The sequence below is a fragment of the Cydia pomonella genome, chromosome 5 (genome assembly GCF_033807575.1).
Source record: "Cydia pomonella isolate Wapato2018A chromosome 5, ilCydPomo1, whole genome shotgun sequence".
NCBI classification, from domain to species: domain Eukaryota; kingdom Metazoa; phylum Arthropoda; class Insecta; order Lepidoptera; family Tortricidae; genus Cydia; species Cydia pomonella.
This window is the reverse complement of record NC_084707.1, coordinates 7,032,090-7,059,929: the sequence shown is the minus strand read 5'-3', so window position 1 is coordinate 7,059,929 and position 27,840 is coordinate 7,032,090. Positions and strand designations below refer to the sequence as shown.

The 27,840-nt window shown below is 36.2% G+C and overlaps 1 protein-coding gene across 8 annotated transcripts in view; it reads left to right on the top strand.

Annotated features, from left to right (window-relative positions):
• Positions 1-25,645, top strand: part of LOC133517602 (sodium bicarbonate cotransporter 3) — a 131,606-nt gene extending 105,961 nt beyond the window's left edge. For 2 of the 8 annotated variants that reach the window (XM_061850937.1, XM_061850934.1), the window contains exons 3-14: positions 7,591-7,698; positions 18,820-18,873; positions 19,338-19,820; positions 19,937-20,050; positions 20,646-21,724; positions 21,801-21,953; positions 22,087-22,236; positions 22,369-23,034; positions 23,111-23,350; positions 23,688-23,878; positions 24,068-24,167; positions 24,869-25,644. In XM_061850937.1, coding sequence (XP_061706921.1) covers positions 7,591-7,698; positions 18,820-18,873; positions 19,338-19,820; positions 19,937-20,050; positions 20,646-21,724; positions 21,801-21,953; positions 22,087-22,236; positions 22,369-23,034; positions 23,111-23,350; positions 23,688-23,878; positions 24,068-24,167; positions 24,869-24,961 — 3,431 coding nt within the window. In that variant the 3' untranslated portion in view covers positions 24,962-25,644. Of the gene's footprint in view, positions 1-7,590; positions 7,699-18,819; positions 18,874-19,337; positions 19,821-19,936; positions 20,051-20,230; positions 20,306-20,645; positions 21,725-21,800; positions 21,954-22,086; positions 22,237-22,368; positions 23,035-23,110; positions 23,490-23,687; positions 23,879-24,067; positions 24,168-24,868 lie in introns of those variants that run through there. The other 6 variants (XM_061850935.1, XM_061850939.1, XM_061850936.1 and 3 more) reach the window with 6 other exon arrangements.
• Positions 25,646-27,840: the final 2,195 nt, after the last annotated feature.

Sequence of the window (27,840 nt, the reverse complement as noted above, 5' to 3'; positions counted from 1 at the left end):
TTGTGTTAAAAAATATGAGACCAATGATACAGCCCGATTACACGGGCTACATATTAAAAATGATTATCATGGAAACAGTAAATATACACAGGTGAACAAAGTTATAGTAAAATAGGTGCATAATTTCAGAGCTTGCCTGGCCCACCTGTACCACCTACCATGACCACGGCCGTCTCCTACTATTATTTTTTTCTAATACCTATGGCCTTACTAGCGAACAGTATTCCATATTCTTGATCCAGAATTTAAACCCTTAACTACATATTTGTGGCACTTGGGGTTGAATTTGAAACTCTAGGGCACTAGCGTGGCTCTATGAGAGCGCCTTATATAGGCTTCTGGTGACCAGAGGATCAGCATTGTTAACCACCGCGGAAATGCACCCAGCCTTCTGAGCACCTTACCGAGCGACCAGAATATAGGGCAAATATTTTATGTATACGTTTTTGACTTAAGTGTTTTTATCATGTTTTATATTTAAACTTACAGATGTCGAACTACCAGCAAAGTTTTTGAAGAGGTGTACTTTTTATATTTCCTGGTACCAAACTGATACAGGAAATTGGAACATCAGTAAATAATCTACACCGAAGACAATGAAATATAGTCACATAATACTTTAATGTTTTATTTTATTAAAGAAATCGGTAAAAAAATGTGTTAACTGAAAAAGATAAATTTTATTTTATTTGTAGTTGAATAACAAAATATGTATTTCATCTCCTTTTAACATAGGAATTCTCTTTGTGTAGGTACATATAAATAATAGGTACTTAAGTCTTGGTAAGTAATATAGACAGTACAGTAGGTCTTATCTTAATAATTTGAGATCTCATACATGCGTTCCGATATATCTGATGGCGACTGTACATACAATGGGGTCGCGTATACGAGTACAAAGAACATTAAAATAGTTGTTGATAGACCAAGTGAGCGAGCTACTATGGTACCTATCTTTATATCAATTTTATGCATTATGTAATAGCGCAATACAGAATTTTTTTTGACAAATGTAGTATTATTTTTATAGTAATAAAGGTTAGTCATGAACCATCTCGTAATTTAAAAAAAAACGGATTTTATCTCTAAATCATATGCCTTATATTTACAGATGTGTTAGGTTACAACTTGGTTCGTGAACGTGGTTTAGAAGCAACTTGAGACTGGGTGCGGAGTAAATTGCATCAATTTTTTTTACAATTTTGAGCATTTATAGGAGAATATGTGGAGCGAGCATTATTCGACGTGTATGTGTGGGTTCAACAAAAAGATCGCATGTCAATAGTTCTTTATTGTCGTTAAAATTCAATTAATAATCGCCTTTATCGACCATCAACTGAGTGGTCACTTTTTAATTGATTGACGTTGTCAGGTACAGTTTCACTACTCGCCGCCGCATTGTTCATAGCGCATTACTTATCCTATCGAATACAAGATGTCGCTGATTCCTGTAAACTTATGTTTAAAAAAAAAAAGACGCTTTACTCTATGCCATATATTGTAGGAAAGGAAGGGTATTCCCTGTCGTACGTCAAAGAATCCAAGATGGTGCCCAAGCCCATGGACAAAAAAGTCTAGCAATAAAATCAACACTTGTCAAAATTTGACATTAGCAATCCACAGTCGGGTGACAATCAAATCAAACCGAACCACTTCGAGTTCAGAGCCATTTCAAACTATATAGTAGTAATAAACAAAGTTGATTTTTGTTTGATTATTTTTTCTATGAATGAGTTTTGATTGTTCCAAATGATAATATCCACAGTTGATAGAATCAACACTTGATACAATCAACATGCGATAGAATCAAGTGTTGATTTGATGTGGATGCGAAATTTGACAGTTGTGCATCTCGAATAAGGCCCCAGAAGTGTTGATGTAACTGAAATATTTATATTAGGTACCTACTATTTTTTAAGTCAAGTAAACGTATTTTAGGTAGCCCAAAAAGAAGGCCTGTCTTAGTTCGTCTTTGGAATTTCGAAATGTAATACCGGTTTAAACTGACTAGTTTCCAAGTTACGTAATCTTAACCTTGAGCACGGCTCAAAGAGCTCTGAGGGATGACTATAGGTATTTGCCGCAAAACTAATTGGCGACTGAGATCATAATGCTAACTCCTTTATCCTTGTTAAGACCAACCAAGAGTGAAAGGGATGGCATTATGACCTGACTCGCCACTTAGTTTTGCGGTATATATAACAGTTTTGCGCTGCGAGAGTACCTAATCCGCGTCTAGTTCGAGTTAATATAATACCGTTTCGACAGCGTGCCGATTCTATATCTGTCCGTAGATTCCGTTCCTGGGCACTTTAATCTTGGTTGACTTATTTATTTATATTTATTTTGTAATGTAGGTCTGACTTACGTCGACCATGCCGAGCCGGGACGTATGCTGCCGCATCGCAGCAGATGCACAAGTTCTAAGCTAACTAAACTGAAGAAACTAAGTCGCTCAGTTATTTGGCCAATTATGTATAGTCGCCAGCAGATACATCGGGGCGGCCACGGTGCTCATAATTATCTGAACACGCCTCCATAGTCAAACCGCTAGAGTGCGTGTTAAGATATTTTTGAATTCCACGGCCTCTCAGATATGTCTGATGGCGACTGTACTACGTTTTATTTATTCATTATAATTATATTAAAGACATGCTGTCAGAGATGCGGCGGTATTTTTTTTATATACCACGACGGTGGCAAACAAGCATACGGCCCGCCTGATGGTAAGCAGTCACCGCAGCCTATGGACGCCTGCAACTCCAGAGGTGTTACATGCGCGTTGCCGACCTTTGTATTCACAAATATCTAAACGAAGCCTCTATTACCAGACGATAAAGTGCATGATCAGATATTTTTGAGCTCCTTGGTCGCTCCGAAATATCTGATAGCGACTGTCTATGGGATCATGTAATTCAGCAGTTGATCAACAGCAAATCTAAAACCCATGCGATTTTTTTTATATCAAGCGAAATAAGTATAGCAATTCAACACAAATAGGTAATAATACAGAACGACAGCACAAGTAGAACAGCCTGAAATAATTTTCGGCAGGTAATCGAAATACATAGGTACTTCGTATTTCTTAGAATTATTTCATACCTACATAACCCTGATTTTTCAAAAGTATTACGAGTTTCCCCGATAAAAATATTAATGCTTATTTTCATGACTGAAATCTCGAAAGCAAATTTAGTATCCCATACTTTTATCCGAAAACTTAACCCTGAGGGAACCGGATACAAATTTAAGTACTATCTCAGTATTGCGTTTATAAAAAGAACGATGGGAAGCTATTTCTATCGATAGATAAAATTCTATACATGTTTCTTATTACTATTAGAAGTATTAGAACAAATTAAATTATTTACAAATTAAAACATTTTTTTTTTTTAAGTAGAAGCACTACTATATAAATTACAAACTGAAATAAATGTCATATAGGTACTTAGAAAAAGTGACCAAGGCCTCCAGTGCCCCAGGCTGGAATCGAACCAGCGTCCTCTGCTATCGCGGCAGGTACCTGAGCCACTCAGCCACCGGGGTCACGGCAGCATTGGTCGAATTTTTCCATGTATATGCATTTCTTACTGAAGGCTTAGGCGCCCCCTAGCCATCTCTAAGGTAGAACAGTATATGTTTCTTATCAAAAGCGTCATAATCGTTCTTTGATCAATTAAATTTTTCATTTGATTGACTTAAACGATCCGCTACTGGCTGCCAAAAGTTAGTAGATACACTTATCTTCATATAAGAAAACTAGCAGTTACCTAAAAATTTTTTGTCTCGCGTCGTAAAACTTATTAATGGACAGTTTCAGCATCTATACTATAACTTTGAACTTCTATGAGAGTGAAATTAACACAACGCCTTTACAACTTTTTAGAACCATCCAAATAACGTTATAACATTGTAAACTCAACCAGTTCAAGTTATTGCTAAACTTAAAAAGAAAGTGAACGACGATTTCTCTTTTCTTCCAAAATATGTGTATGTTTTTTTCGCTCTTAACAATCATAACAATCGAAAAAAGTCAAATGAAGGGACGTATCAATGGGAAATATAGGTACATTGTATTTTGTAAAAATATTTTCCATAATGCCAACATCCTGGGAGGAAAATGGGGACTACGTTTGTATGGAGAAGCGCTCGTCCGCTTTAATCTTACGTTATTACAGTTTACTTATCTTATAGTTCATATGCTACACAAATTGTATTATTATTTTCTAGAGGAGAAATTACGTAAGCCTATGTAGGGCTTTACAGAGTTATGAGACGTGAAGCTTTGCCATTTTCGAGGAATACGCTGGGGAATGCGAGAAGAACGCCTATTATTATCACGTAGGCGATAAGACTATAGTCAAAGGTATGTTTTAGAATTTTCAACACACTTGCTCAAAACGGCGTTTTTATTCCACCGATTTTTGACTCATAATCCTAGATATTAAACACGCGTGCTTTTTAGTATAACTCGTGCTTTTTCATTATATTATCCGACTGAGTTAAGAAGGTAACTGATTGCTAATAATATGTATAGAAACGGAGTCTTCTTAAATTGGTCGAGTAGATTTTACAACATGGACTGGCGGGAGTCGGCGGCCCGTTGGCGGGGTGAGGGGCGGCAGGCAGTATGACAGATGCAAGACTGCATACTAACAGATTTAACAATTGAAATTTGATAAATATGAAATTTTCTTGTTTTCCTCGCAAGTGTGTTGATAAACGTCGTATGAAACGCGTGTGCTATGGTCATTACACACATCGTCTTTCTTATTGCGCGCTCGCTTGCAGCTCGCGCGCACAATATTGCCTCGTGTGTATTGAACAACTTGTATTACAATCTACTATTATCGTTCAGTTAACCATAGTGTTCAAGTGAATATTATATTAGTCGATCATGATTTCTGAGAACGTGCTTACATTAAATTTTAGGGGACGTGTATTTATTGCAAACCATGGTACAAGTAGTTAATACAATAATAGATAGGATCACATGGCACCCTGGTAGGGTATGGCAATTTTTCCTAATACTATTAAAACTTACACATAAGTTTTAAACGAACTTAGAGCTTAGTCTAAATGAATGAATTATACCTATTAAAATTACTTTACCACTATAAATCTATAGTACTTACAATAAATACATTCATTACATTATGCTTGAAATACCTCTACTATAATTTTACAGTTAGCAAATTGTGAACAACTGATTAGTTATGTGGTAAAAAATTTGATAGAGTTTCTCTGACTTAAAAGACTCGGAAGTTTTACAAGCGACTCTTCGTTTGTTGAGTATTTTTTAAGCTCAACTCAAAAGGACTTGATAATCCATCAACAATTTAATAGTTTTTATCTATATTAACGGTAAAGAAACTCATGAACTCGATGTGAAGAAGGGTTATGAAATTTGTTGTAAAAAAAGAGAATTCTATAAAAACAAAGACTCAGTTCTCTACAAAAAACTCGGGACTATGACAAGTTAAAAAGAACTCAAGTTTGGACACTTTCAACTTAATTATTAGAGGCTAAAGAACAGACTCGGATCTAATAAAGCACTGGATTCAAATGACTTGGGTGTTAAACAACACCATACACGTGAACGTAAATCCAACCAAGCCTGCCTTGAACAAGTGTGAAGATATTTTTGTTTAGCAGCTTTAAACGACGATAAATTCCTTCCTAATGTTCACAAATTAATATTAAAGTAGTATGGCAACTGACTTTCATCCAGACCTGTAAGCTAATCAATACAAAAGATACCTTCCGATACTTTCAGAGTCAAATGGTTTGTAAATAATCAATTTAATCGTTTTAAATCGGTGAAACCTTTAAAGTACTTTGAGGTAAGGTACGGTCAAAGGTGCATATTTATATGTATTACGTCGCAGGCTAAAGAAACAATAAGTATCTAGTTACTTTAAAGTGTGCTTCTCTTCCCATTTTCATCTATCCCATTTGACTTCAACTGAACTATACCATCATCATGTATTTAAGAGTTAAACTCTTATCGGTGGAGCAATTTTCATGTAGGTCGGCCCTCTGCCTTGACAGCCTAATACGACACGATGTTGAGCTTCAAAACTCCTTTCTATGATGTTTTTGATAAATTAGTCGTGTCGTACCAAGTGTCCAAACATCTTTCTTCTTCTTTTATCTATGGGTAATACAATTAGGTAACCTACCTCACTACTTACAATTTTGTTCCTCTCGTTAAAAGTGAGCGGGAGCGAGAATTTAATAACGAATACAATTCATACTGATTTTACGGAAGCTAGACTAGGACACCTGTTACATACAATAGATTGAAGTCATACATTCCGGCAGGTTCAGCGTACATCCGGAACATAATACCCTCCTGTCATCCCTTCGGAAAGTCAGTCAGGATCACGATCAACAACGCTACCATGCATCCATTACTGAGGTTGGCCTTCATTTTGGGGCCTACCGCGAGCCGCGTTCAACGAGCTGCCTCTCTGTCACGCTTACGTACGAATTTACGAGTGCAAAAGACAGGTAACACGTCGAACGTGGTTCGCGGTAGGCCGTGTTTATGCGAGTTCATACTTTAGCCACTTAAGAGGCTGTCAATACCTAAAGCGCGCACACTGTCTATTTGTATCGGAGTAAATGAGATAGCACTGTCGCATGTTACTGGGCCTGGGCAAGGGAATAATAAGAAAAATATTTATATAAAAAAAAGTGGATTATTAGTGTAATATTTTACTCAATAGCGGTTAAGATATAAATGTTTTGAAATTGTGATTTTAATTGCAGACCCATAAGTCAAAACAATAAAGACATAGAACCGTTTAATTGTGATTTTAAGACCAATCTTTGCAATTATTTTCTATCGAGCCGATTTCGTTCAATCATGTATCGAGTACAACCACGGTCTTTAAAATATAATTAATATGAACATATATTTTTCTTACTTGACTAAAACAAATAGTCTTTCTTAAAAAACTGTTTAAGTAACATCAATTTCAAGGACATTGGGTGTTGACAGCCTCTTAACGCAAGTAACTAATGTATGAACTCAATATGTAAACAGCTCCCAATGTGAAAGCCAACCACACTTACCTGTATCGACCTTATTTGACTGATGACAGCAAAAAAAATAAGGGGAGAATTGCCACCGAACTTTATGTAAATTGTTTCTGAATAAACCTTGTTATCCAAACGCTTATTCTTTAATCTCATAGATCACGAAAAGGATAACTGCCGGGTTGGTTTTAGCTCCATAAAACAATGTTTCGAACTTATTCGTAGGTCCCTATTTCTTCTTTAAGGTGACGATATATAGGGTACCGCTAGCCTAAATTATTAGGACGAACAGCGTCCGACGTTTCAACGTATCCGGCGTAAAAGATCCGGCAAATATATGTGTCTCGTGCTCACTAAAAACTGTAACATACGAGCGTACCGGACCGTGACCTTAAGTTCGTTACGGGCGAGAAAGGGACATGCTGATCGAACCAAGGTCGGGGTCCGGTGCGTGATGTACGCCCGTCTGTTGCGGCTTTAATGCTCACGGCTCTTTAACAATTCATGTGTATTCCGTACCAATATTGACATTGGGCTTCCTTTCAGGTCACAGAGCACACACGGTGTTCGTTGGCGTGCACGTACCTGCTCGGAGACACTCGCATCGGAAACACAAACACCACCATCGCAATGGGGAGAAGGACGATCGACCTGGTATGTTGGGAGTCATATTTTCTACCATATCCAAGTACAGTCAGCATCAATAGTAGCGGATGAAACAACGGTCGAATAGTATCTGCCATGTATTATTTTCCGAATTCTAGGGTTAAATAAGCGATAAAAATATTTGGGTGACGCCACCACATATCCGCGAGTTCTGATTCGTTGTATGTATATTGTGATATTAATAGTATTATTACCTAAGTATCGTTACTTACGATTATTTGTGTATCGTATATTTAAATTGTACGAAAACAATATCGAATGTTGCCTTTGGAAACTTAAAACATTCTTGCGGTGAGAAAAAACGCCTCTGCTTTGACAGGCGTTTCGGCAGCTATTCCGTTCCATTCAGACAACTTATTAAGAACGGTTTTTTAATATTAAAAAATAAACGTGTTATAATGATGAAGAAGTAAGTAATAATATACCTATGAAATATGCTTAAATTTATTATTTTTACATTAACAATAGGTTTTTATGTTGATTACGACTTTTAAACTAACATTAACACTCATCAATAAGTAGTCATGAATCGAAACACGTGGAACAGTAAAAAGCACTAGTTCGCGAAATCCAACTTTCCGCACGCCAAACAGCTACGTAAAATAGCACTTTTTGAGCAACTGTATTAAAAAATACTATTACGCTATCATAGGAATTACAGCAGCTGGATAGAACTGTGTATTCGGAAGGGTATAAAGTTTAATTGTTATACATAAAGAGACGTTATTTCATTTTACAAGCTTTTATTTAAATTGCTCTATTAGTATGTATGTATAAACATACACACAAACTGTGCCTGTGGAGTAAATCTAGGAAGTTAAAGGACATCGTCGATTTTGTATAGGCACTTGGGCCCAGGACAAACTAGAGCGTTTTAATCGTCAAAATCTCTAGATTACGATGGTAAAAACAGAATCACGAAATAAAACGGGAATGTGGAGAAATCCTGCAGTGAAAGCATGAACCTGGGAAGAAAAACTTTGAAACCCCTATGCGTTTACTATTCATACTAAGTATTCCGTAAAATAGGTGCGGTATTTTCCATAACAATTTTCAAAATCTGGCGTTTCAAAATAAAACTGATATCATATTGTCATGTATATAAAGTAATTACATTCATTCATTCATTATTTATTTCCTAAAGAAAGTGATCATATTGTTAATTGAAATTTTTTATCACGTTTTTCAACAATAATAAGGTTATTTAAGGTTGGCGTTGCTTGCAAATATTTGACACATTGAAAAAAGATGGATGCGTTTTGTTGTATCAAAGGAATGAACTAAATATCATTATTCTGAATACATTTACATCTCCAAACTTAAAATCAAAATATAACCGGCCAAGAGCATGTCGGGCCACGCTCAGTGTAGGGTTCCGTAGTTACTCTTCCGTCACAATAAGCTAAACTGGAGCTTAAAGTATAGTAAATTGTTAACCAAGGGATGAAACGGTACCTTTCACGCGAGTTAAACAAATAGGCAAATTTGCATAATCAGTACCTAATTAGAGTAATTAGGTATATAAAGTAAGTCTTTTTACTATGAAGGGGGAACTTTTTGCGATAACTCAAAAACAGCTAAACTGAGCATGTCCGCTATAGTTTTCATTTAATGTCTTTCTTAAGCTCTACTTCCACGATTTTTTTCATAATTTTTGGACCTATGGGTCAAAAGTTAGAGGGGGGGGGGACACAATTTTTTTTTTCTTTCGGAGCAATTATCTCCGAATATATTCACTTTATCAAAAAATCTTTGTTGAAGACCCCTATCAGTTTTGAAAGACCTTTCCAACGATACCCCACACTGTAGGGCTGAAGCACAAAAAAAAAATTCACCCCCACTTTACGTGTAGGGGAGGTACCCTCAAAAAAATTAAATTTTTAGATTTTATTGTACGACTTTGTCGGCTTTATTGATTTATATGTCCATGCCGAATTTCAGCTTTCTAGCACTAACGACCAAGGAGCAAAGCATCGGACAGACAGACAGACAGACGGACATGGCGAAACTATAAGGGTTCCTAGTTGACTACGGAACCCTAATAAAAAGTAAAGTAAGTATTTTTTTAATCTAAGTATTTTAGGTATTTTGATAGTCCTTTGTAATTAAAACGTAGGTACAAAGAAATAGATAATAAATGATACTGTTGATATTTTTAATAATAACAAAACGCAAGTATATGAGGCTATGACATGGCTATCAAAGAGCATATAATCTACGGAAGGTGGAGATAAGGAACGAAATCTCCATGTACCAAAAAGTGTCACCAAAAAACTTTAAATAGGTGGCGCTACAATATCTAGAGTACTTGAACAAAAAATTCAAATCATAGACAGCGCAATTCACTCCGTCAATAACGCCTAGGTTCTTAGCTACTCTAGCGCTACTCTGGAGAGATTCGGAACTATTATTTATAGCTGACAGCTGGACACTTTTGCCACAGTTCTACCATAAGAGATGCCACTCCTCTTAATTCCACACTCCATAATATAATCACTACGTATGGCTATGACAGACAGTGGCAGTTAGTGTCAAACTATAATACAGACTTAGTAGTGGATACCATATAGTTTAGTGCAAAGAGAATATATAACTCCTTGATGAAAAAAACCTCACGGTTTGTGTGACTTTGAGCGTTATGTCAATGCTGATAAATATATTATATAGCCTTTTTATTATGTATTATTCCCGTTTCATTTTCACCCAATATTATATCTTTTTCCGTAATAAAATGCGTATATAATTTCTGTAATAGTCTGTACCATATACGCGATGGTTTTTCTTCTGAGCCGAAAATCGACGATCTTATTTTACCCACATCTCGTTTTCCGATTGAGCTGAAATAATATCTCAGGTGACAAGCAAAACTCACTAATTACTAAAAAATAATTAAACAAAAATCAACCTTATATCAGAAGTAATATGGTTCATTATGGCTTGTGGTGGTACTTATAGAGTTTTGCTTGTCACCTGACGATACGTAAGTCGGATGATGATGCAATATTATGGTACCATCGAGCTGATCTGATGACCGAGACAGGAGGTGTCCAGGGGAACTCTGTGATAGAACAACGCAACTTAATTCTATTTGGGGTTTTTATAATTGTCCCGATGAGTATTGGATGCCTGTGGGAAGAAAATACAGTCAGCGATAAAAGCTTGTACCAAAAATTAAATTTTTGCCAAAAACATATTGTATTGCTATTAGAAAATGGTAGTATAGTATAGTATAGTATACTGTTGATAGTAATGGTAGTATACTTTTGACGCGTATATTCTTATCTGTTACTTTTGATGCTGACTGTCCAAGTATTACAGTTAGTAACATAAGTATCCAGATTTCCATACAGCTAGTATGGTAACGTGGATACTTAAGTTGGGACGCTTACTGTACATGGAGGCCAATTCTGGTTTAATAATTTGTAAAAAAAATGATTTTATGATACGTCCTTGACATGTAGTGCAGCTCACGTGCAGTAAGTACGATCGAGATGCCTAATATCATGAGCGTTCGTCAAGATCAAAACCATATCAAATTGTTAATTCAGAATCGACCTTGTGGTGTTCCTCAACCCTTAACTATATTGCACGCGATTAACTTACTATGAGACGAACTCTTAAACAAATAAATACTCGTATAGGACATTAGTACACAAATTGACTACGCCCCACAGTAAGGTCAATAAGGCTTGTGTTGTGGGTACTCAGGCAATGATATAATATAATATATAAATACTTTAATACATAGAAAATACCCAAGACTCAGGAACAAATTAGAGTCAGACCAAGCTGAGTTGGCAAAAAAAGCTTGTGCAAGTGTTAAGTAAACGTCATAATTTCTTAGAAGTTAAACTTGCACTGTCTGGACTGTCAAAATCGATGCCAACTTATCTTGGTCGGACTCATCACACAAATAACCTTACCGGGATTTGAACCCAGAGCCATCGGCTTCATAGGCAGGGTCACTACCCACTAGGCCAAAACGGTCGCCCAATCTAACGTGTAATTTTAAAAATTGTGACGTTTGTCGGTTGTCGACAAGGTTGATTTTAAGCTATATGGATATAGCGCATAATTTACAACCGACAATAAATACCTTTTTGATTGTAATAACACATTTACTCCTTTATTCATAATACTTTCAAATCTCAGTAAAATTTTATTACAAACGATTATCGATTATCGACGGCATTCTGTATTTGCAGACTTTGAAAAAGTATGTTTATTAAAAAAAAATAGGAATCATGTACAACTAAGTATCCATATAATAAATAAATAATAAATAAATAAATATTATAGGACATTATTACACAAATTGACTAAGTCCCACAGTAAGCTCAATAAGGCTTGTGTTGAGGGTACTTAGACAACGATATATATAATATATAAATATTTATAAATACTTAAATACATAGAAAACACCCATGACTCAGGAACAAATATCCATGCTCGTCACACGAATAAATGCCCTTACCAGGATTTGAACCCGGGACCATCAGCTTCGTAGGCAGGGTCACTACCCACTGGGCCAAACCGGTCGCCATATTAAATTTTCCTTTTGAATAGGACGAGTAAGGTATAGGTATATGTAGGTAGCTAAGTTCATTTTGCTTATTACAAACGAAAGTTTATGGCTAAAGTTTTACTTTTACGCTAAGTGACCGGGCGCAAATGTCTTGACCCACTTCTAGACCTTAAGTATATTTACCAGGTGCTAAGTCGTAGTACACCTACCTTATTTTTTCCGTCGGACGGGAGCAAATATATACACACCTGTAGGTATTATTTATACAACATGCCCGCGAGGAAACGGAAAATATTTAACCACGTATTCCTGAGGTCATAAGAAGGAAAAATCTTATACAAAATTAAGTCAATTCCCAAAAAAAAAAACTTTTTTGTGTTTTTTTTTTTACTTTTTGTATATTTTTATGCTTAAAATTTAGTTTTTTCTTCGCAAGTGTGATGAAAAACATTGTGTATAACCCCGGGGGTAAGAATATTGCAAACTCGGGTATTTAATTAGCACCCTCGCTTCCAAAATTTCAGTTACCCGTCGTTGCACAATTTACTATTGTTTTACGAGGGGGCAAAGTTGTTATTTAACCCCTCTTGCTAATATTGATACCCGAGTAAGCAAAACATTCCAAAATTGGACCAATCCTGCAATATCGTTTGACCCCGCGTTGTTTCCGAATGGTTCATTGCCTCTGTACGAGTTGAATCGAGAAATACGAGCAAAGGGTAATTCGAAGTCGTATTCGCCCCACAGATTTCGCTTCACAGACCACTTTTAGATGTTGAATGGAATCAGGCGTTAGTTTGCAGAAATCCATACTAATTAAAACAAAAAATATTTCTTTGCTCATCCGCGAAAAGACAACGTGCTAGTCAATCACCTGCCTGCCTGCGACGTCGCGGCGGTAGGATGGTGTGAATTGCATGTAAAAATACGCAAGTATAACGGGTTAGCACTGATTGACTAGCACGATATCTTTTCGCGGATTAGCAAAGAAATATTTTTTGTTTTAGTGTTTAATCTTTTTCCAGTTGCAGTTGCAGTGTAAACTGTTTACAAAAATTAGCTTTAGGAATGATCCTGGTGTAACATATAACTCGTTGCGTTTGTTCGTAGTATTTTACAAGTAAAATTGGACCTCAGTACCCCTAGTGTAAATATTTTCGACAGCGAAACGTGACGTACGCGTTTGCGTTAAGTGTCATTTTGTATGAGATTTTTGACTTTCCAAAACGTCCCGCTTGGCGCGCTGTTCAAAAACCCATACAAAATGAGACTAAACGCAAACGCGTACGTCACGTTTCAAAATCGAATTTATTTACACTAGGGGTACTGTATGTAGTTAAACTCAAACGGGTTATTTTAAATTAATGATTTCTTTTTGACAGAATATTGACGTATTTTTGTGCGTTGGACCTTTTCCCTAAATGACGTCCAATTAAAAAAAAATGGGGACTATCTTACCCACACAGATTGACCGAGACCCAAACTAAGCAAAGCTTATGAGTACTAGCAGACTTCGCGCTCTTTGTAGAGTCTGTTTTGCTTTGATGATCGACACAGCAATTAAGTTTCTCCCGAAGCTGGAACGCCGACTCAATCAATCCGCTACAAGAACAAATTGGAGCGATATTCGAACTAAAATCTGTTCGTGATTTAAATTTAATTGCCAATAGATGTTCTTGAAGCCTGCTTGGCTAAGTTTCGTTTTTAAAAACTCGTTATAATACAGTTAGTATGTACGTATGTATGTATGTGTGGGTCAAATCTTGGAAGCTAAATTTGACCCACTTCCCGATTTCCGATAGACCTAAAATTTTGCATACATATGCACCTAAGTCAAGTGACAATGCAATATTATGGTACCATCGAGCTGATCTGTTGATTGGCCATATTGAACTCTGTGATAAAGTAACGCAACCTAATTGGATTTTAGAATTGTCTCGATGAGTATTAGTTGCCTGTGGGATAAAAGTACAGTCAGCTCATCGCATCACACAAGAGCACGAACATTTGTTCCTGAGTCATGGGTGTTTTCTATGTATTTAAGTATTTATATATATCGTTGTCTAAGTACCCACAACACAAGCCTAAGGCAGTGTCTTACCTGAGCGAATATTTCGCGAACGCGAAGCGGCGCGGCGCGGGTGAATTCAATCCTTTGATACTTATGGAAGTGTCCTACGTGGGCGATCTCCGAATGCCGTTGGGCCGCCGCCGCGCCGCGCCGCGCCTCGTCGCATTCGCGAGTCATCGCCCACGTAAGCCGCGCAGGTATTGAGCTTATTATGGGACTTAGTCAGTTTGTGTAATAACGTCCCCAAATATTTATTTATTTATACCTACCTACTGTATAATATATAAGACACGTGTAATCAAATGACTACGCAATTATTCGCGTTTCAGCCGCCCTGGATTTATTTTTATCTTGTATATCAACAATTCAAAGAAAACATAGGCCTTTAATTAAATATAACAACGCGTTTTCCTTGTGAAGATCTAATTCACGGTGTGTAAATAACCAATTACCTATGTCTAACTGTGAATATTTCTTGATGTAATTTATATCTTTAAGATATATCTAAACGTGGTTCCAAAAAATCTAATAAAATTTCGGCCTTCACTTACCTAACGCTATTTTTACCCTCGACGGGACGAAAACGTTATATACCTATACATATATTATGTAAGAGGCCACGTTATTCATATTAGTGAGTGAGAGGTTGTTTATTTGTATGTGTTCATACACAGGATATTTATATCCCGAACCTTGGAGGATTTAACAACTGGAGACGCCTTGGCTGTAATTTCCTGTACAAAACAGTCTGCTGATTTTTGTGGGGGAGGAGCACGTCAAATGTATGGCTATTCGTGCGTAACGTAAATAAACGTCAATCCGTACAATACATATGACCATTGGCCGAGCTTTTTGACAGAGGGGTAAGCTCTTAAAGGCTACTCCAGTTGTTAAATTCTCCAAGTCTCAAACGGATCAATCGTTTTAGTCACTCCGCATGTAATTTCTGATCACCAGTAATAGTTTTTATATAAGTTTTAACTCACTAAGATGGCGTTAATTTGGAAATGTTCGCCCTGACGAACATAACCGTTGACCCTCATTTTGTATTTTTCCCTAACCAGAACCATTAGCTTGTCTTGACTTTTTTGTACTTTATCTGTATTTTTTCCAAATTTAGGTTTTTTTTTAATAATTACGTCGGTGGCAAACAAGCATACAGCCCACCTGATGGTAAGCAGTCTCCGATGCCTATGGACGCCTGGATCTCCAGAGGTGATACATGCGCGTTGCCGACACTAACACTCCGCACCCTCTTTGAGCTCGGGCAACCTTACTCACCGGTATGAACACAACACTATGAGGAGTTCTAGTGTTATTTAGCGGGGGTTTTCTGTAAGGTGGAGGTACTTCCCCAGTTGGGCTCTGATTTAGATCTGGAATGACATCCACTGTGCTGTGCCTTCACAAAGCGAGATTACAGTGCCCATCTTTTGGACGTACTTAGTTTAAGGACATACACGGGTCCGGGATTATTTTTGTGGTAATAAAATGCTACGCTGCATTTAGGTCTGACTGACACGAATAATTTCTTAAGCCAGGTTCTAAACATGGTGAAACTTGTTAAACACGCGTGGAGTCCTAAAACGGTCTGAGAAAAAGGATTTAAGATAAGATTCTGAAAATAGCAATTTCCGCTAAAACGAAGAATACTTCGTTACAAAACAAAGACCTACAATCAGATTTCTTCGAATCAATTTAATTACTCGTACCGGGACTGAAGTAAATTACGATTAGGATTTTCTTTAACTCAATGTTTGACGTCTGAATTAAAAATTCGTCACAGTTCCCGGATATCTTTAATAAGGTTTATTCAACATTTTCCTTGATTTGCTATTTATACTTTTGGGATCAGTTAATGTAAATGTAAATATACCTAATTACTACAATATAATATAAGTAAGTTGTTTGTTACTCGTATTTTACTTAGTACTTTTACCCCGACAACATTTTATTTGGCCTTCGCCATGTTGGGGATTTCAGTGGTAAATACTAACCCCCTTATTCATTAACGTGTACTAAAGTTACGATGCCGTTGATCATCGTTTGTCCCTTTCCATCATACCAATACGTCGGAAAGGGACAAACGATGATCAGCGGCATCGTAACTTTGGAAACGTTTATGAATAAGGGGGTAATTTATTATCCAACAAGGAGACTCGTTAACAACAGACGTTGAAAATCATCGAAGGTCACCGATGCAAACAAGAAGAAAATATTTCGCCATTATAAGTACCTATACGATATTACCACTAAAATGTCAAAAAAGAAATAAAATGCAAGAAACTTTATTTTAAATACAATAAAATAAACCATATATGTACATAAAAGGAGGAAGGATTGCGTAGCATTCCAATAAAGAATGTTTTGAAATTAGTCGGTACTGACATTTTATTTGACTATACACATTTTGCCATAAGTAAGCTGCTTGAGCGACACTATCTCAGGCCCAAATAGAATCTGGTCAAGCTTTAAAATACACGGATGTTGATACTTAAGTCGTACACTGAGGTTCGATAGTAACTGCAAATAATGTATCAAACTAATTTGCGTTCCATTCTTCGTAATATCGTACTTTTGTGTGTGTGTGTTGACTATAAACGTAAATTTCGCAATGGGCAATTTTGGATTTATTGCAATCCTTAATGTCTTAATCTATCAAAATATAAATAATATTTTGCAAGTAGCAAATAAAAAATAAAATATATTACTTCGCATTCGTGCCTTTCAGAGGTCATAAAACCAAGAAAAAAGTGCATACTAGAAAAGTGTAATTACTATTCTAGCTATTTTAAGTAATATTTTTAGCACGTATGTATACTTAGAAGTATAATAAACTCAAAAATTGGCAGTTTTATAAAGTTTATTAAAGAAATCTTATAAAAATATAGTGGACGAAAACTAACATACCAATTTTATGAAAAAAATAGTTTTCGTCTACGAACGGACGAAAACCCAAATAGCTAGGCGAATATTTAATATGGTAATTTTATTTAAATATATCTACTAAAATACATTTGTTTTTCCTCTCAATATGATCTGTATCGCCTATTAAAGGAGGCATTTAGTACGTCCACTCCTTTGTCAACGGTGTGTGAATAAAATGTAATTTTGTTCCAATGATTCTAGTCCGATTTCAATAAAAAATTGTTGAATTTGGTATGAAAATTGCTTGAGTTCCGAAAAAGGACATAAGTAAGGTTTGTCACGAAAATAATCATTATACAGTAGAAGTCGCTGGCAAAAGCTATAAAACCAACAAAAATATTTATATATTGAATAAGAACTAAAAACGAAATATATATAATCGATTTTCGACTTAATAATGCAGTGGTCGAAAACTAGTTCATACTCATAGCTCATAGGCGGACGGAAACTAAAATATCACTACTTTTGCAGATTAAGTATATTTTGTATAAAAAATAAACTGTAAATATTATTTAGGTATAGCCAAGTAATGTTAACCTAAAAAAGACAAAAATACATTTCAGTATTAACTTACATTTGTACTTTAAGGTTTTATTCGCATTTCATAGTTGGCAACTCATAATTGGACGAAATCTAACGCACCTACCCTATCATCCAATCTAAGTAAGAGTAAAAAGATAGTGCTATCACTGGCCTCGTGAGCTTTCCATTCTATGCGTCATCACTATTCATGTGGCAAACTAAAGTCAATTCGCTTGCCAGTATTCAATATAAAATGGCGTTGGTTTATAAGTTCTTAATGAAGTTATTTCTGTCATAAAGAAGCAAAGTCAGCAACATCCACAGATATCCAAAATTTTATTTTAGCATAACGTACCTGTAGACGCTGCTAACGTTGCTTCTATATGATACATTACTACAACTAAAGACATATCAAGTTTTATGCGGGTTATTCTCAAAAAGAAAACGCGACCTTGAATAAACAAGTTCCGTATTCCTGATACAAGGAGCGTTGTTAGCTTTGAAGTGGGATTGCAATTTCACGCGGCAAACGACCTTGGAGAAAATGAAGTCTTATTGTTAGCTAGCGAAATTTTCAATTTTAATCCACATGTGAATTTTTTTATGAAAATTAATGGATTTTAACATTGATTAAAATAAACCTTCCGCCTACTCGTAAGTCTACAATATAATTTGACACCACCAAAATAAGCGTCCCATTTTTGTAGAAAGTTGGCGATCATAGCGCTGTTGCCAAAATATACAAGTTATCGCTTTCGGTATGGATCAAACGATGGCCAATGATAGAGGAGGTTGGTTCCGGAAAAATTAACGATTTATGTTATTGCTGAACACACATGGGGGTCAAACCGGTAGCATTTAAGGTCCTCTTTCATTGACCTACGTTTGACACATGCTGAAAGCAACACGATGTGTAGAGATATATTTCGCTGCTCATATCCCAGACAGACGCTACCATTAAGAGAGCCTCTAAGTAAAACTTTAGGTACAGATCTATTTAAAGATTGTATTCTATGTATGTAAAAGATAGTACATATTATATTAGTGATCATTAATTCTGTAGGGCCCATATTGCCTCGAGGCAGACGACTGAGCGTCACAGAAGATGGCGAAACATGTAAGAACAGCTTGTAAATTCACGGTTCTTCTTTTGATTTCAGTTTTATGATATCCCATTTTCACCTTATGAGCATGAATCCATCTTCACTATCTCTATCGTTTGTTGGGGCATAGTGAGGCACGAAAAGTAGGTCATCTTCAACAAATCGCCGCTAGTAAGAGACGCTTTTACGCTGTAGTTTCAATAGATTGTCTTCCGGCGTCGGTTTTTCAAAGAGCATCTTTATAGTTTATATGAAGACTACTGGCGGCGTTTCTATTTAAAAAAAACCATATTGTTATCTCTTCACTGTATATTTAACTATAAAGTCGTCTAATCATATCGCATGTCTTCGATCATAAAAGTAGTGATCACTATTATTTTTACTTTTCCACTTTTTACAAGTGTTTAGTTTAGTGTCCTACTCGTAAACCTTGCAGATACTATGTTATCGTTTTGTAATCACCTCTGTTTTTTCGCAGTGACACCCCCGGCTCAACGAGTACAATTTATTCTTGGAGAAGACGTGGACGATGCCACTCTTGAATCGCACCCACTTTTTTCCGAAATGGAAGAGCTGGTTAAAGACGGAGATGAACTTGAATGGAAAGAAACCGCCCGATGGATAAAATTCGAAGAAGATGTGGAAGAAGGTGGAAACCGGTGGTCGAAACCTCACGTCGCCACTCTATCCCTCCATTCGCTCTTCGAACTTCGAAGCTTAATTCTGAACGGCTCCGTAATTTTAGACATTGAGGCTAACTGCTTAGAACAGGTCGCGGACACTGTTCTAGACCATATGGTGGTCGATGGGTGCTTAGGTTATGATAGTAGAGACAAGGTTAAAGATGCCCTGTTAAGGAAACATAGGCATCAGCATGAAAAACGAAATCACAATAACATGTCACGATTGCCATTAATCAGATCACTGGCTGATATTGGAAAGAATCACTCGTCTTGCAAAAGTAAGTTGTACTTTAATTGTTTCTATTATCTTGCAATCTTTCTAAATGATTTTATAAACTTTTCTGTCCAAGTGCATGTTCCTAGTAAGGTTAACACGGATATGGCGGTGCCCTAGATTTCCAGGACGGTGGGTCTCGACGCTCCAGTTCAAGTTGTCGCTCCACCTCATCTCCCAACACCGCTCTGCTGCAGGCAGCTGACGCAAGAGGCTCCTACCTAGCAGTGCCAGGTCAGGCGGCGTGAGAGCTGGTAACGCTCGACAACTCGACACCAATCACGCTATAAGACCGGCACGCTCGCACTTGAAGCTATCTATATATTGTACATATGTATTGTATTTTTCACGTTTAGGCTAGATGGAGTCGTTTTTTTTAATGTACTATAGTAAAACATTCGTATTATATTACAGTCGAGGAAGGCAGTTCGTCAAATGGACACTCTCACAAAGGAGAATTCAGTCGTTTTCTAGGCATCCCTAATGCGGGTAACCGCTTCTCCTTACAATCGTTGTTCTTCTAAGCCTTGTTTTTCGTCTTTTATTTGTTTACCATCTTCAATTATTTTTGCTACTTGTCAAATGTGATTATGTTGTATTGCTTCTTTTACATAATTTGGTCGATGTTCGTCAATATTAGTGGAAACATCAGCCATGATTTTGTATTTAAGAATAACACAGTCTCCATAGTATTTATGTACTACAATGCTTAAAAATATGATATTAATTGATTTATTGCACGTATGATTAAGCAAATGTATGTATATATATCTTTATATATTGGGTATCAAAAATAGTTTCTTCTAGTAAATTATTGTCTATATTTCAGGTGGAACGCAACAAGAAGAGGGGATGATAAAAAGTCCAAGCAGTCTTTCCATGCTTCGGAATCATAGTTCCGGCGACCTTCCAGTTAATGGCGACATAAATCATAAATGCAATACGCATTTTATGCGTAAGATACCACCTGGTGCCGAGGCTTCGAACATACTGGTCGGAGAAGTTGACTTCCTAGAAAAAACTTTATCAGCTTTTGTTAGACTCAAATCAGCTACAATTATGGGTGATTTAACTGAAGTTCCCGTCCCGACACGATTCATGTTCGTACTACTCGGTCCACCAAATAGTAATTCCAGTTTTCACGAAATCGGTCGAGCAATGGCAACTCTTATGTCAGATGAAATCTTCCATGAAGTTGCATACCGAGCAAAGAAACGTGACCACTTACTGGCTGGAATAGATGAATTCCTAGATGCTGTCACAGTATTGCCACCCGGAGAATGGGATCCCACTATTCGTATAGAACCTCCAGCTGCTATTCCATCCCAAGATCCCAGAAAACGTCCAAATGAAAACAATCCTAAAGAAGAATTAGACGAAGAAGAAGAGGAACAAAGACAAAGAGAGGAATCAGGTTTGTCTAGGACAGGGAGACTATTTGGAGGCCTAATCAATGATTTAAAAAGAAAAGTGCCTTGGTACTGGTCCGATTTTAAAGATGCGTTAGCGATACAATGCGTAGCCTCCTGGATTTTCCTCTATTTCGCTTGCTTATCGCCTATTATAACTTTTGGAGGATTATTAGGAGAAGCGACTGGAAAAAACATGGCTGCTATGGAATCCTTAGTTTCTGGATTTGTGTGCGGAATAGGGTACGGGTTATTTTCCGGTCAGCCTTTAACAATACTGGGATCGACGGGGCCTGTGTTGGTATTTGAAACAATAGTGTATGAATTTTGCAAACAACTCGATTGGGACTATATGTCCTTTAGATTTTGTATTGGCACTTGGACGGCGATAATCTTGATTATATTAGTGGCAATCGATGCCAGCGCCCTCGTTTGTTACATCACCAGGTTTACTGAAGAAAATTTCGCCACACTCATTGCATTTATTTTTATTTACAAGGTACGAAACAGACACAAGGGAAAATAATAAATGATATATGTGAGAACGTTTTATTCACTCATTATTTTTGTTTTAGGCTGTAGAAAATGTAATTTCCATCGGTAAGAAATACCCCTTAAAGACACGCCCCGACGAGGTTCTCAATTACGAATGCTGCTGTTTGCCTAGCAATTACTCAGCAGTTCCCCAGCATTTTAATTGGACAACAGTTGATAAAGACTCATGCCAGGTAGTTGCTCTATTTAATTCGAATAAGGGTTGTCATGGCCACTCCTTATTATTAGTTCTGAGCACATGCTCACGTCTGCTCACTTAAAGACTTCGTAAAAGTGGCCCACTTTTATCAATTTGTTTTCTTTCAGTTGTACAATGGAACTTTGGCGGGCGGCGGATGCGACACAAAAGTTTATGTACCAGACGTTTTCTTGATGTCCATTATTTTGTTCTTGGGTACCTTTACAATATCAATAATTCTGAAAGATTTTAAGAACTCTCTCTTCTTTCCATCGAAGGTAAATACAAAATATTAGATTTCATTAAACAATTTTATTAAAATAGGAACAACAGCCTTCATAAATAATAATCCTATATTCGCATTCTTAAACTGTATTTGAGATTTCACATTAACGTGAAATTTTTTTTAGGTACGGCAAATCATAAGCGACTTTTCCGTGATTATTGCCATTTTATCTATGTCGTTCCTGGACTACAAAGTAGGCGTAAAGACGCCTAAACTCGAAGTACCTTCCGAATTCAAACCGACGCTGCCGTCAAGGAACTGGGTGATAACTCCGTTTAATGGGAATCCTGTCTGGTCGGCACTAGTAGCAATATTGCCAGCTTTATTAGGCACTATACTAATCTTTATGGACCAGCAAATAACGTCCGTCATCGTTAACAGGAAAGAAAATAAACTAAAGAAGGGATGCGGCTATCATCTGGACTTGTTTGTACTGGCTATCTTGATTCAGATTTGTTCAATCATGGGGCTGCCTTGGTTTGTTGCTGCCACAGTTCTAAGCATAAACCACGTGAATTCACTTAAAGTTGAATCCGAATGTGCCGCGCCAGGGGAGAAGCCACAATTCTTAGGAGTGAGAGAACAAAGAGCTACCCATATTCTCATATTCCTCACTATTGGTTTGTCCGTTGTGCTGACCCCAGTTCTAAGACATATACCAATGCCTGTTCTATTTGGAGTATTTCTGTATATGGGGGTTGCATCCTTGAAGGGGCTTCAGTTCTTCGACAGAATTTTAATAATGTTTATGCCACAGAAATATCAACCGGATCACATGTTCTTGAGACAAGTAAGGACAATTTTCGATGAATATTTCAATCCATCTTATAAATTAAATGTCATACTTAACTAACAATAATTTTCAGGTGCCCATACGACGCGTACATCTCTTCACCGCTATTCAACTCACTTGCCTCATCTGTCTTTGGGTGATAAAGTCATTCTCTTCAACATCCATTCTTTTCCCACTGATGTTGGTCGTGATGATAGGCATCAGAAAAAGTCTGGACCTACTTTTCACCAGGCGCGAACTGAAAATTCTGGACGACGTCATGCCAGAAATGACCAAAAGAAACCAAGATGAGTTACGCGAGCTAGGAGACGAGGTGGGATGGGTCACAAAAATATTAAAATTATGCCGACGGAACTAAACTTATCACCTTTTTGGCGAACCATTCGTTTATTTAGTCATCCCGCCATGTAGAACCAGTGCGCTGTTTTATAAATAAATTGCGTGTTATGTTACTCTTGCATTTTATTTTGGCCATTATTTTACTTTCCTTGTCCACTGCAAGTTTTCATCTTACACCTCACGTATATAGTTTTACGAACGTTGTAAAAAGTAAGTAGCATTCGTATCAGATGAATATGTAAGCCCTCTTTGTCTTTGTATTGCTGAAACTTTAGTCTTGAATGCGCAATATTCTGAATTTTTATTTTTAGGAACCGAGCAAGAGTAATCCGCCGGCGTATCAAGAAAATTTGCAAATTCCTCTCATAAATGGTAATATCATGAATATACCGTTAACGTCGATTAACATATCGGAGGAGGTGAATAAGACTGGTATTTGGAAGGACGTTAATAATAAAACGAAGAATAAAAATGGTGTTAAGCCCAAAACAGGGAAGAAAAAGTAAGTATGCATTAGTTAATACTACCTCACACCTGGCTAGAAAATATTTGAACATGGAGTACCAATTCGACGTACCAATACGTTTATTCCCAACCTGAGCTTGAAATAGTCGGTTTTAATCTTATGACGCAATAATTATGAACTAAAGGGTATAATATTATAGATTTTATATATCTTTAACAATTCCAGCAATAAGCATAAAAAGCTGATGTCCAAAGACCTCCAATCGGAGATAGAAAGGCGGCTGTCCACCATGGACGAAGTAGAAGAAGACGATCCTCCAGTAAAGGTGTGCGTCAAAGACACCAAATTCTAACTCCGAGCATGACGCTAGTCTTGTTTGGTCACTCGGACACGCATAGCATGACGCACGGACCCTGGTTCACAATCACGAATGATCATTCGACCAGGGAACGCAGGGTGCGAATTATTTTTCGTGAAATACGTGCATGTGTAGAGCACATTCCTATTCTAGTAGATTTAAAATTACTCATGCAAGTTCTTATACTGTACGTCGTTGTTGTGTAAGAAATGTAGACACTACATAGAAAATATCTAGTCAAATATTATTCATGAGTTTCAAATCCCTATTGGTCTAGATTTAATATGGTTTTTCTTAGGAATTAAACTCAGTTGTACAAGGAAAATATATTTTTTCCTATTGAATGTTAAAGTCGTAGAAACTAGGGTAAAGTTTGTTAATATTGGAGAATCGCGGATACACTTATGATGTAAGTAGATTTTTAATTTCTTCTAGTACTGTATTAGAGTCACTGGTCATATCCCTCATATCTTTTTATCCTTGATGTTACGCTTTCACTTTTACACTTTTATCTATCATTTTATCTGTTGCATGATTTTGGTGTCTATTTATAAAAATATTTGCCCAGTTAGTACTTTTACCGTTATTGTACCTATATTCTTTATTAATGTTAGATTTAGCTGTTAGATTTACGAGTTAATTGTATGAGGCCTCTGGGCGGTTTTCAGGGCGATATCGTAAGGAGGAAGGAATCTTGGAGTGGCGGAATAAAAAAAAGTGATTCTAGGAAAAACAGCACATCAGCTGAAACTTCGGTCTAACCACTTATCAGTCAATTTTAAACTTTATGCCATTTACCATTCAGTCCATTTCTCTTTAGATACTGTGCTAGGCTCAATCTATACACGGCGGAAGGAACGTTGTGTCTGAAAGCTTTTCTTGATTTCTAGTATTTTTATATCACGTAGTGCGTGTATAGATAGTGCCTTAAAAAGTCAATGTTTATGATAAGTATTTCTTTATTAAATACTCTGTCTGCTTTATACTCGAGACTACAGCTGTTATTTATTTTATATTAGTACGCAAAGTTTGGAGAATCGTCAATGCCAAATAGGGTAGTATCTCTGAAAACTTTCAGCGATATCCACATTCATATTTTATAAACGATTTATCCATGTTGTTTGCATGTAACAAACTATGTGTTTATTCGTAACTGTAGATTTTGTCACGGTGTATAATTGACGTGAAAATGTGTAAGGGCATCTTCTATGTATTGTTTTGTTCCAATCAATGTTCTCACATACATTTTATAGAACAAGTACTATAGTCAAGTTAAACTTAATCATTGATACGCCAATAAAGAAAACTTAACCAACATTCGATAAAAGACGATTGTGTGATTGTCGTAAAATCCAAAAACAAAATAAACAAATAAAAATCTGCCCTCTTAGAAAAAATACTGGCACAAAAATGTATATTTTTTTAACCCTAATGTACATAGAAGTAAATGTAATAACGTATAAATTATGGATAATTGTATTTTTGGCGTATTTCGATGTATTTGTAAGAATATTTTTTTAGGAATGCACCTTTCTTTTTCTTTCTAATCTGTGTCTAACTGTCTATAGCTATACCTATCGTAATTACATATTTGTGTATTTCAAATATTATATTTTAACCGTGAAATGTTAAGATAATAAAAATACCTATTAATATTTCATTTTATTAATAGGTATAATGGAATAGTGGTACGAACATTTAAAGTGTTGAAATGTTAACGAAGCAAAGAGGTCGAAAATAAAAGCATTTACCGTGAATACTAAATGGCGATTAGGCCTTTACGATATACATCTTATTAAATAAGTATTAACGGATTGTTAAGTGCCTGGCTTTGCATGAAATCTTTGTTTATTTCAATGTAATTATCTCAATTAATCTGGGTCTGGGCTTGGATACCGGCGATAAATTAATCAAATAGAAATTTATAATGGAAAGAAGACTTATGTGTACCGTTTGGTCCTAATTTGTCCTCGTTATTATAATTATTTCCAAATATCCAATTTATGTACCTACCCTTGAGCATTAAGCGGCGATTTCGAATAAAGCGGTATTATAAATACTTGAACATTAACAATATTTATGAGTTTAATATATATCGTTATTGCGTTATTTAATTTATTATGTCAGTTGTCTGTTACGTAAATGTATGCAAGCGTCTTGTCTCAGTGGCCAGTTAGTCATCTTTAGAACTTATACAAAAAAGATTAGCGCCGAAAGGATATTTAGAAATACTCGTAGAAATAAGGTCAATATGGGTAAGTGTGACGTACTTTTGTAAAAGTTCACTTTGATCACAATTCAAGATCATAAAGTTACATTTCGACCCGTGCCTTAAGGTACAATATTATAAGGTTCAACTTTAGCTGAAAAACAATGTTTTTTTTATGTTAGTTTGATGATTTATAGTCGGTATTTAAGATCTTTAATGAAAGTAGAGTCAGAATCACACTTCCCCAGCAAAATTAGGTAAGTGTAATAACATTGTTAGTGCACGCTAGACAACAATTTTTAATATTAAAACGCAATAACCATGATACGAAACAATGATAATTTATTAATTTTGATCTATACCATATACTTAGTTAGTGATCATCATTTATGATAAAATATAATCAGGGGTAACTATGGCATATATGTACCAAGCTGTGGTGGAAAACCTTTTTGAAAAATGCGCTTTAAAGAAAAAACAAAACAAAAATTACCTTGTCTATTTAATAAGATAAATAGGTACCTACGCATTGCGGTACTTGCGGACTATAGGAACAAACACTGTGACGTTAATTATTACAGCCATTAGATAAAACATAATACATACCGGTGACATAAATAATAAGGACTTATTCATTTACGTACCTGCGTACGTAAATTAATAAGTCCACGCAGACGAAGTCACGAGCAAAAGCTAGTCATTGATAATACATGAAATAATTGTTTATGATCTCTGATACGGGGCAAGTGTAACATACAGGCACACTTGCCTCAATTGAGGTAGACACACTTGCCCAGTCACTGATTTTTTAGGCTACGTTTTGAAATGCAGATTATTTTCTTATTTACCCTTATTTAAAAGAAATTTTAAAAGTTACTTGATAATCAAATAATAATATATAGTACTTACCTATTTACAATAAAAGATTTGACGATGTTGCTTTGAATTTTATAGAATCTAATGCCTCGCATGAGCTCGTACTCGTATAAAAAAGCGGCCAAGTGCGAGTCGGACTCGCGCATGAAGGGTTCCGTACCATTTAAGACGTATTAAAAAAAAATCTACTTGCTAGATCTTGTTCAACATTTTACCACTTTGGACACACATTTTACCACTTTGGAACTGTCTCTCGCGCAAACTATTCAGTTTAGAAAAAAATGATGTTAGGAACCTAAATATCATTTTTGAAGACCTATCCATAGATACCCCACACGTATGGGTTTGATGAAAACATTTTTTTTTTTTAATTTATTGACGTATTAAAAAAAAACTATTCACTAGATCTCGTTCAAACCAATTTTCGGTGGAAGTTTGCATGGTAATGTATATCATATATTTTTTTTAGATTTTTCATTCTGTTATTTTAGAAGTTACAGGGGGGGGGGGACACACATTTTTTCACTTTGGAAGTGTCTCTCGCGCAAACTATTC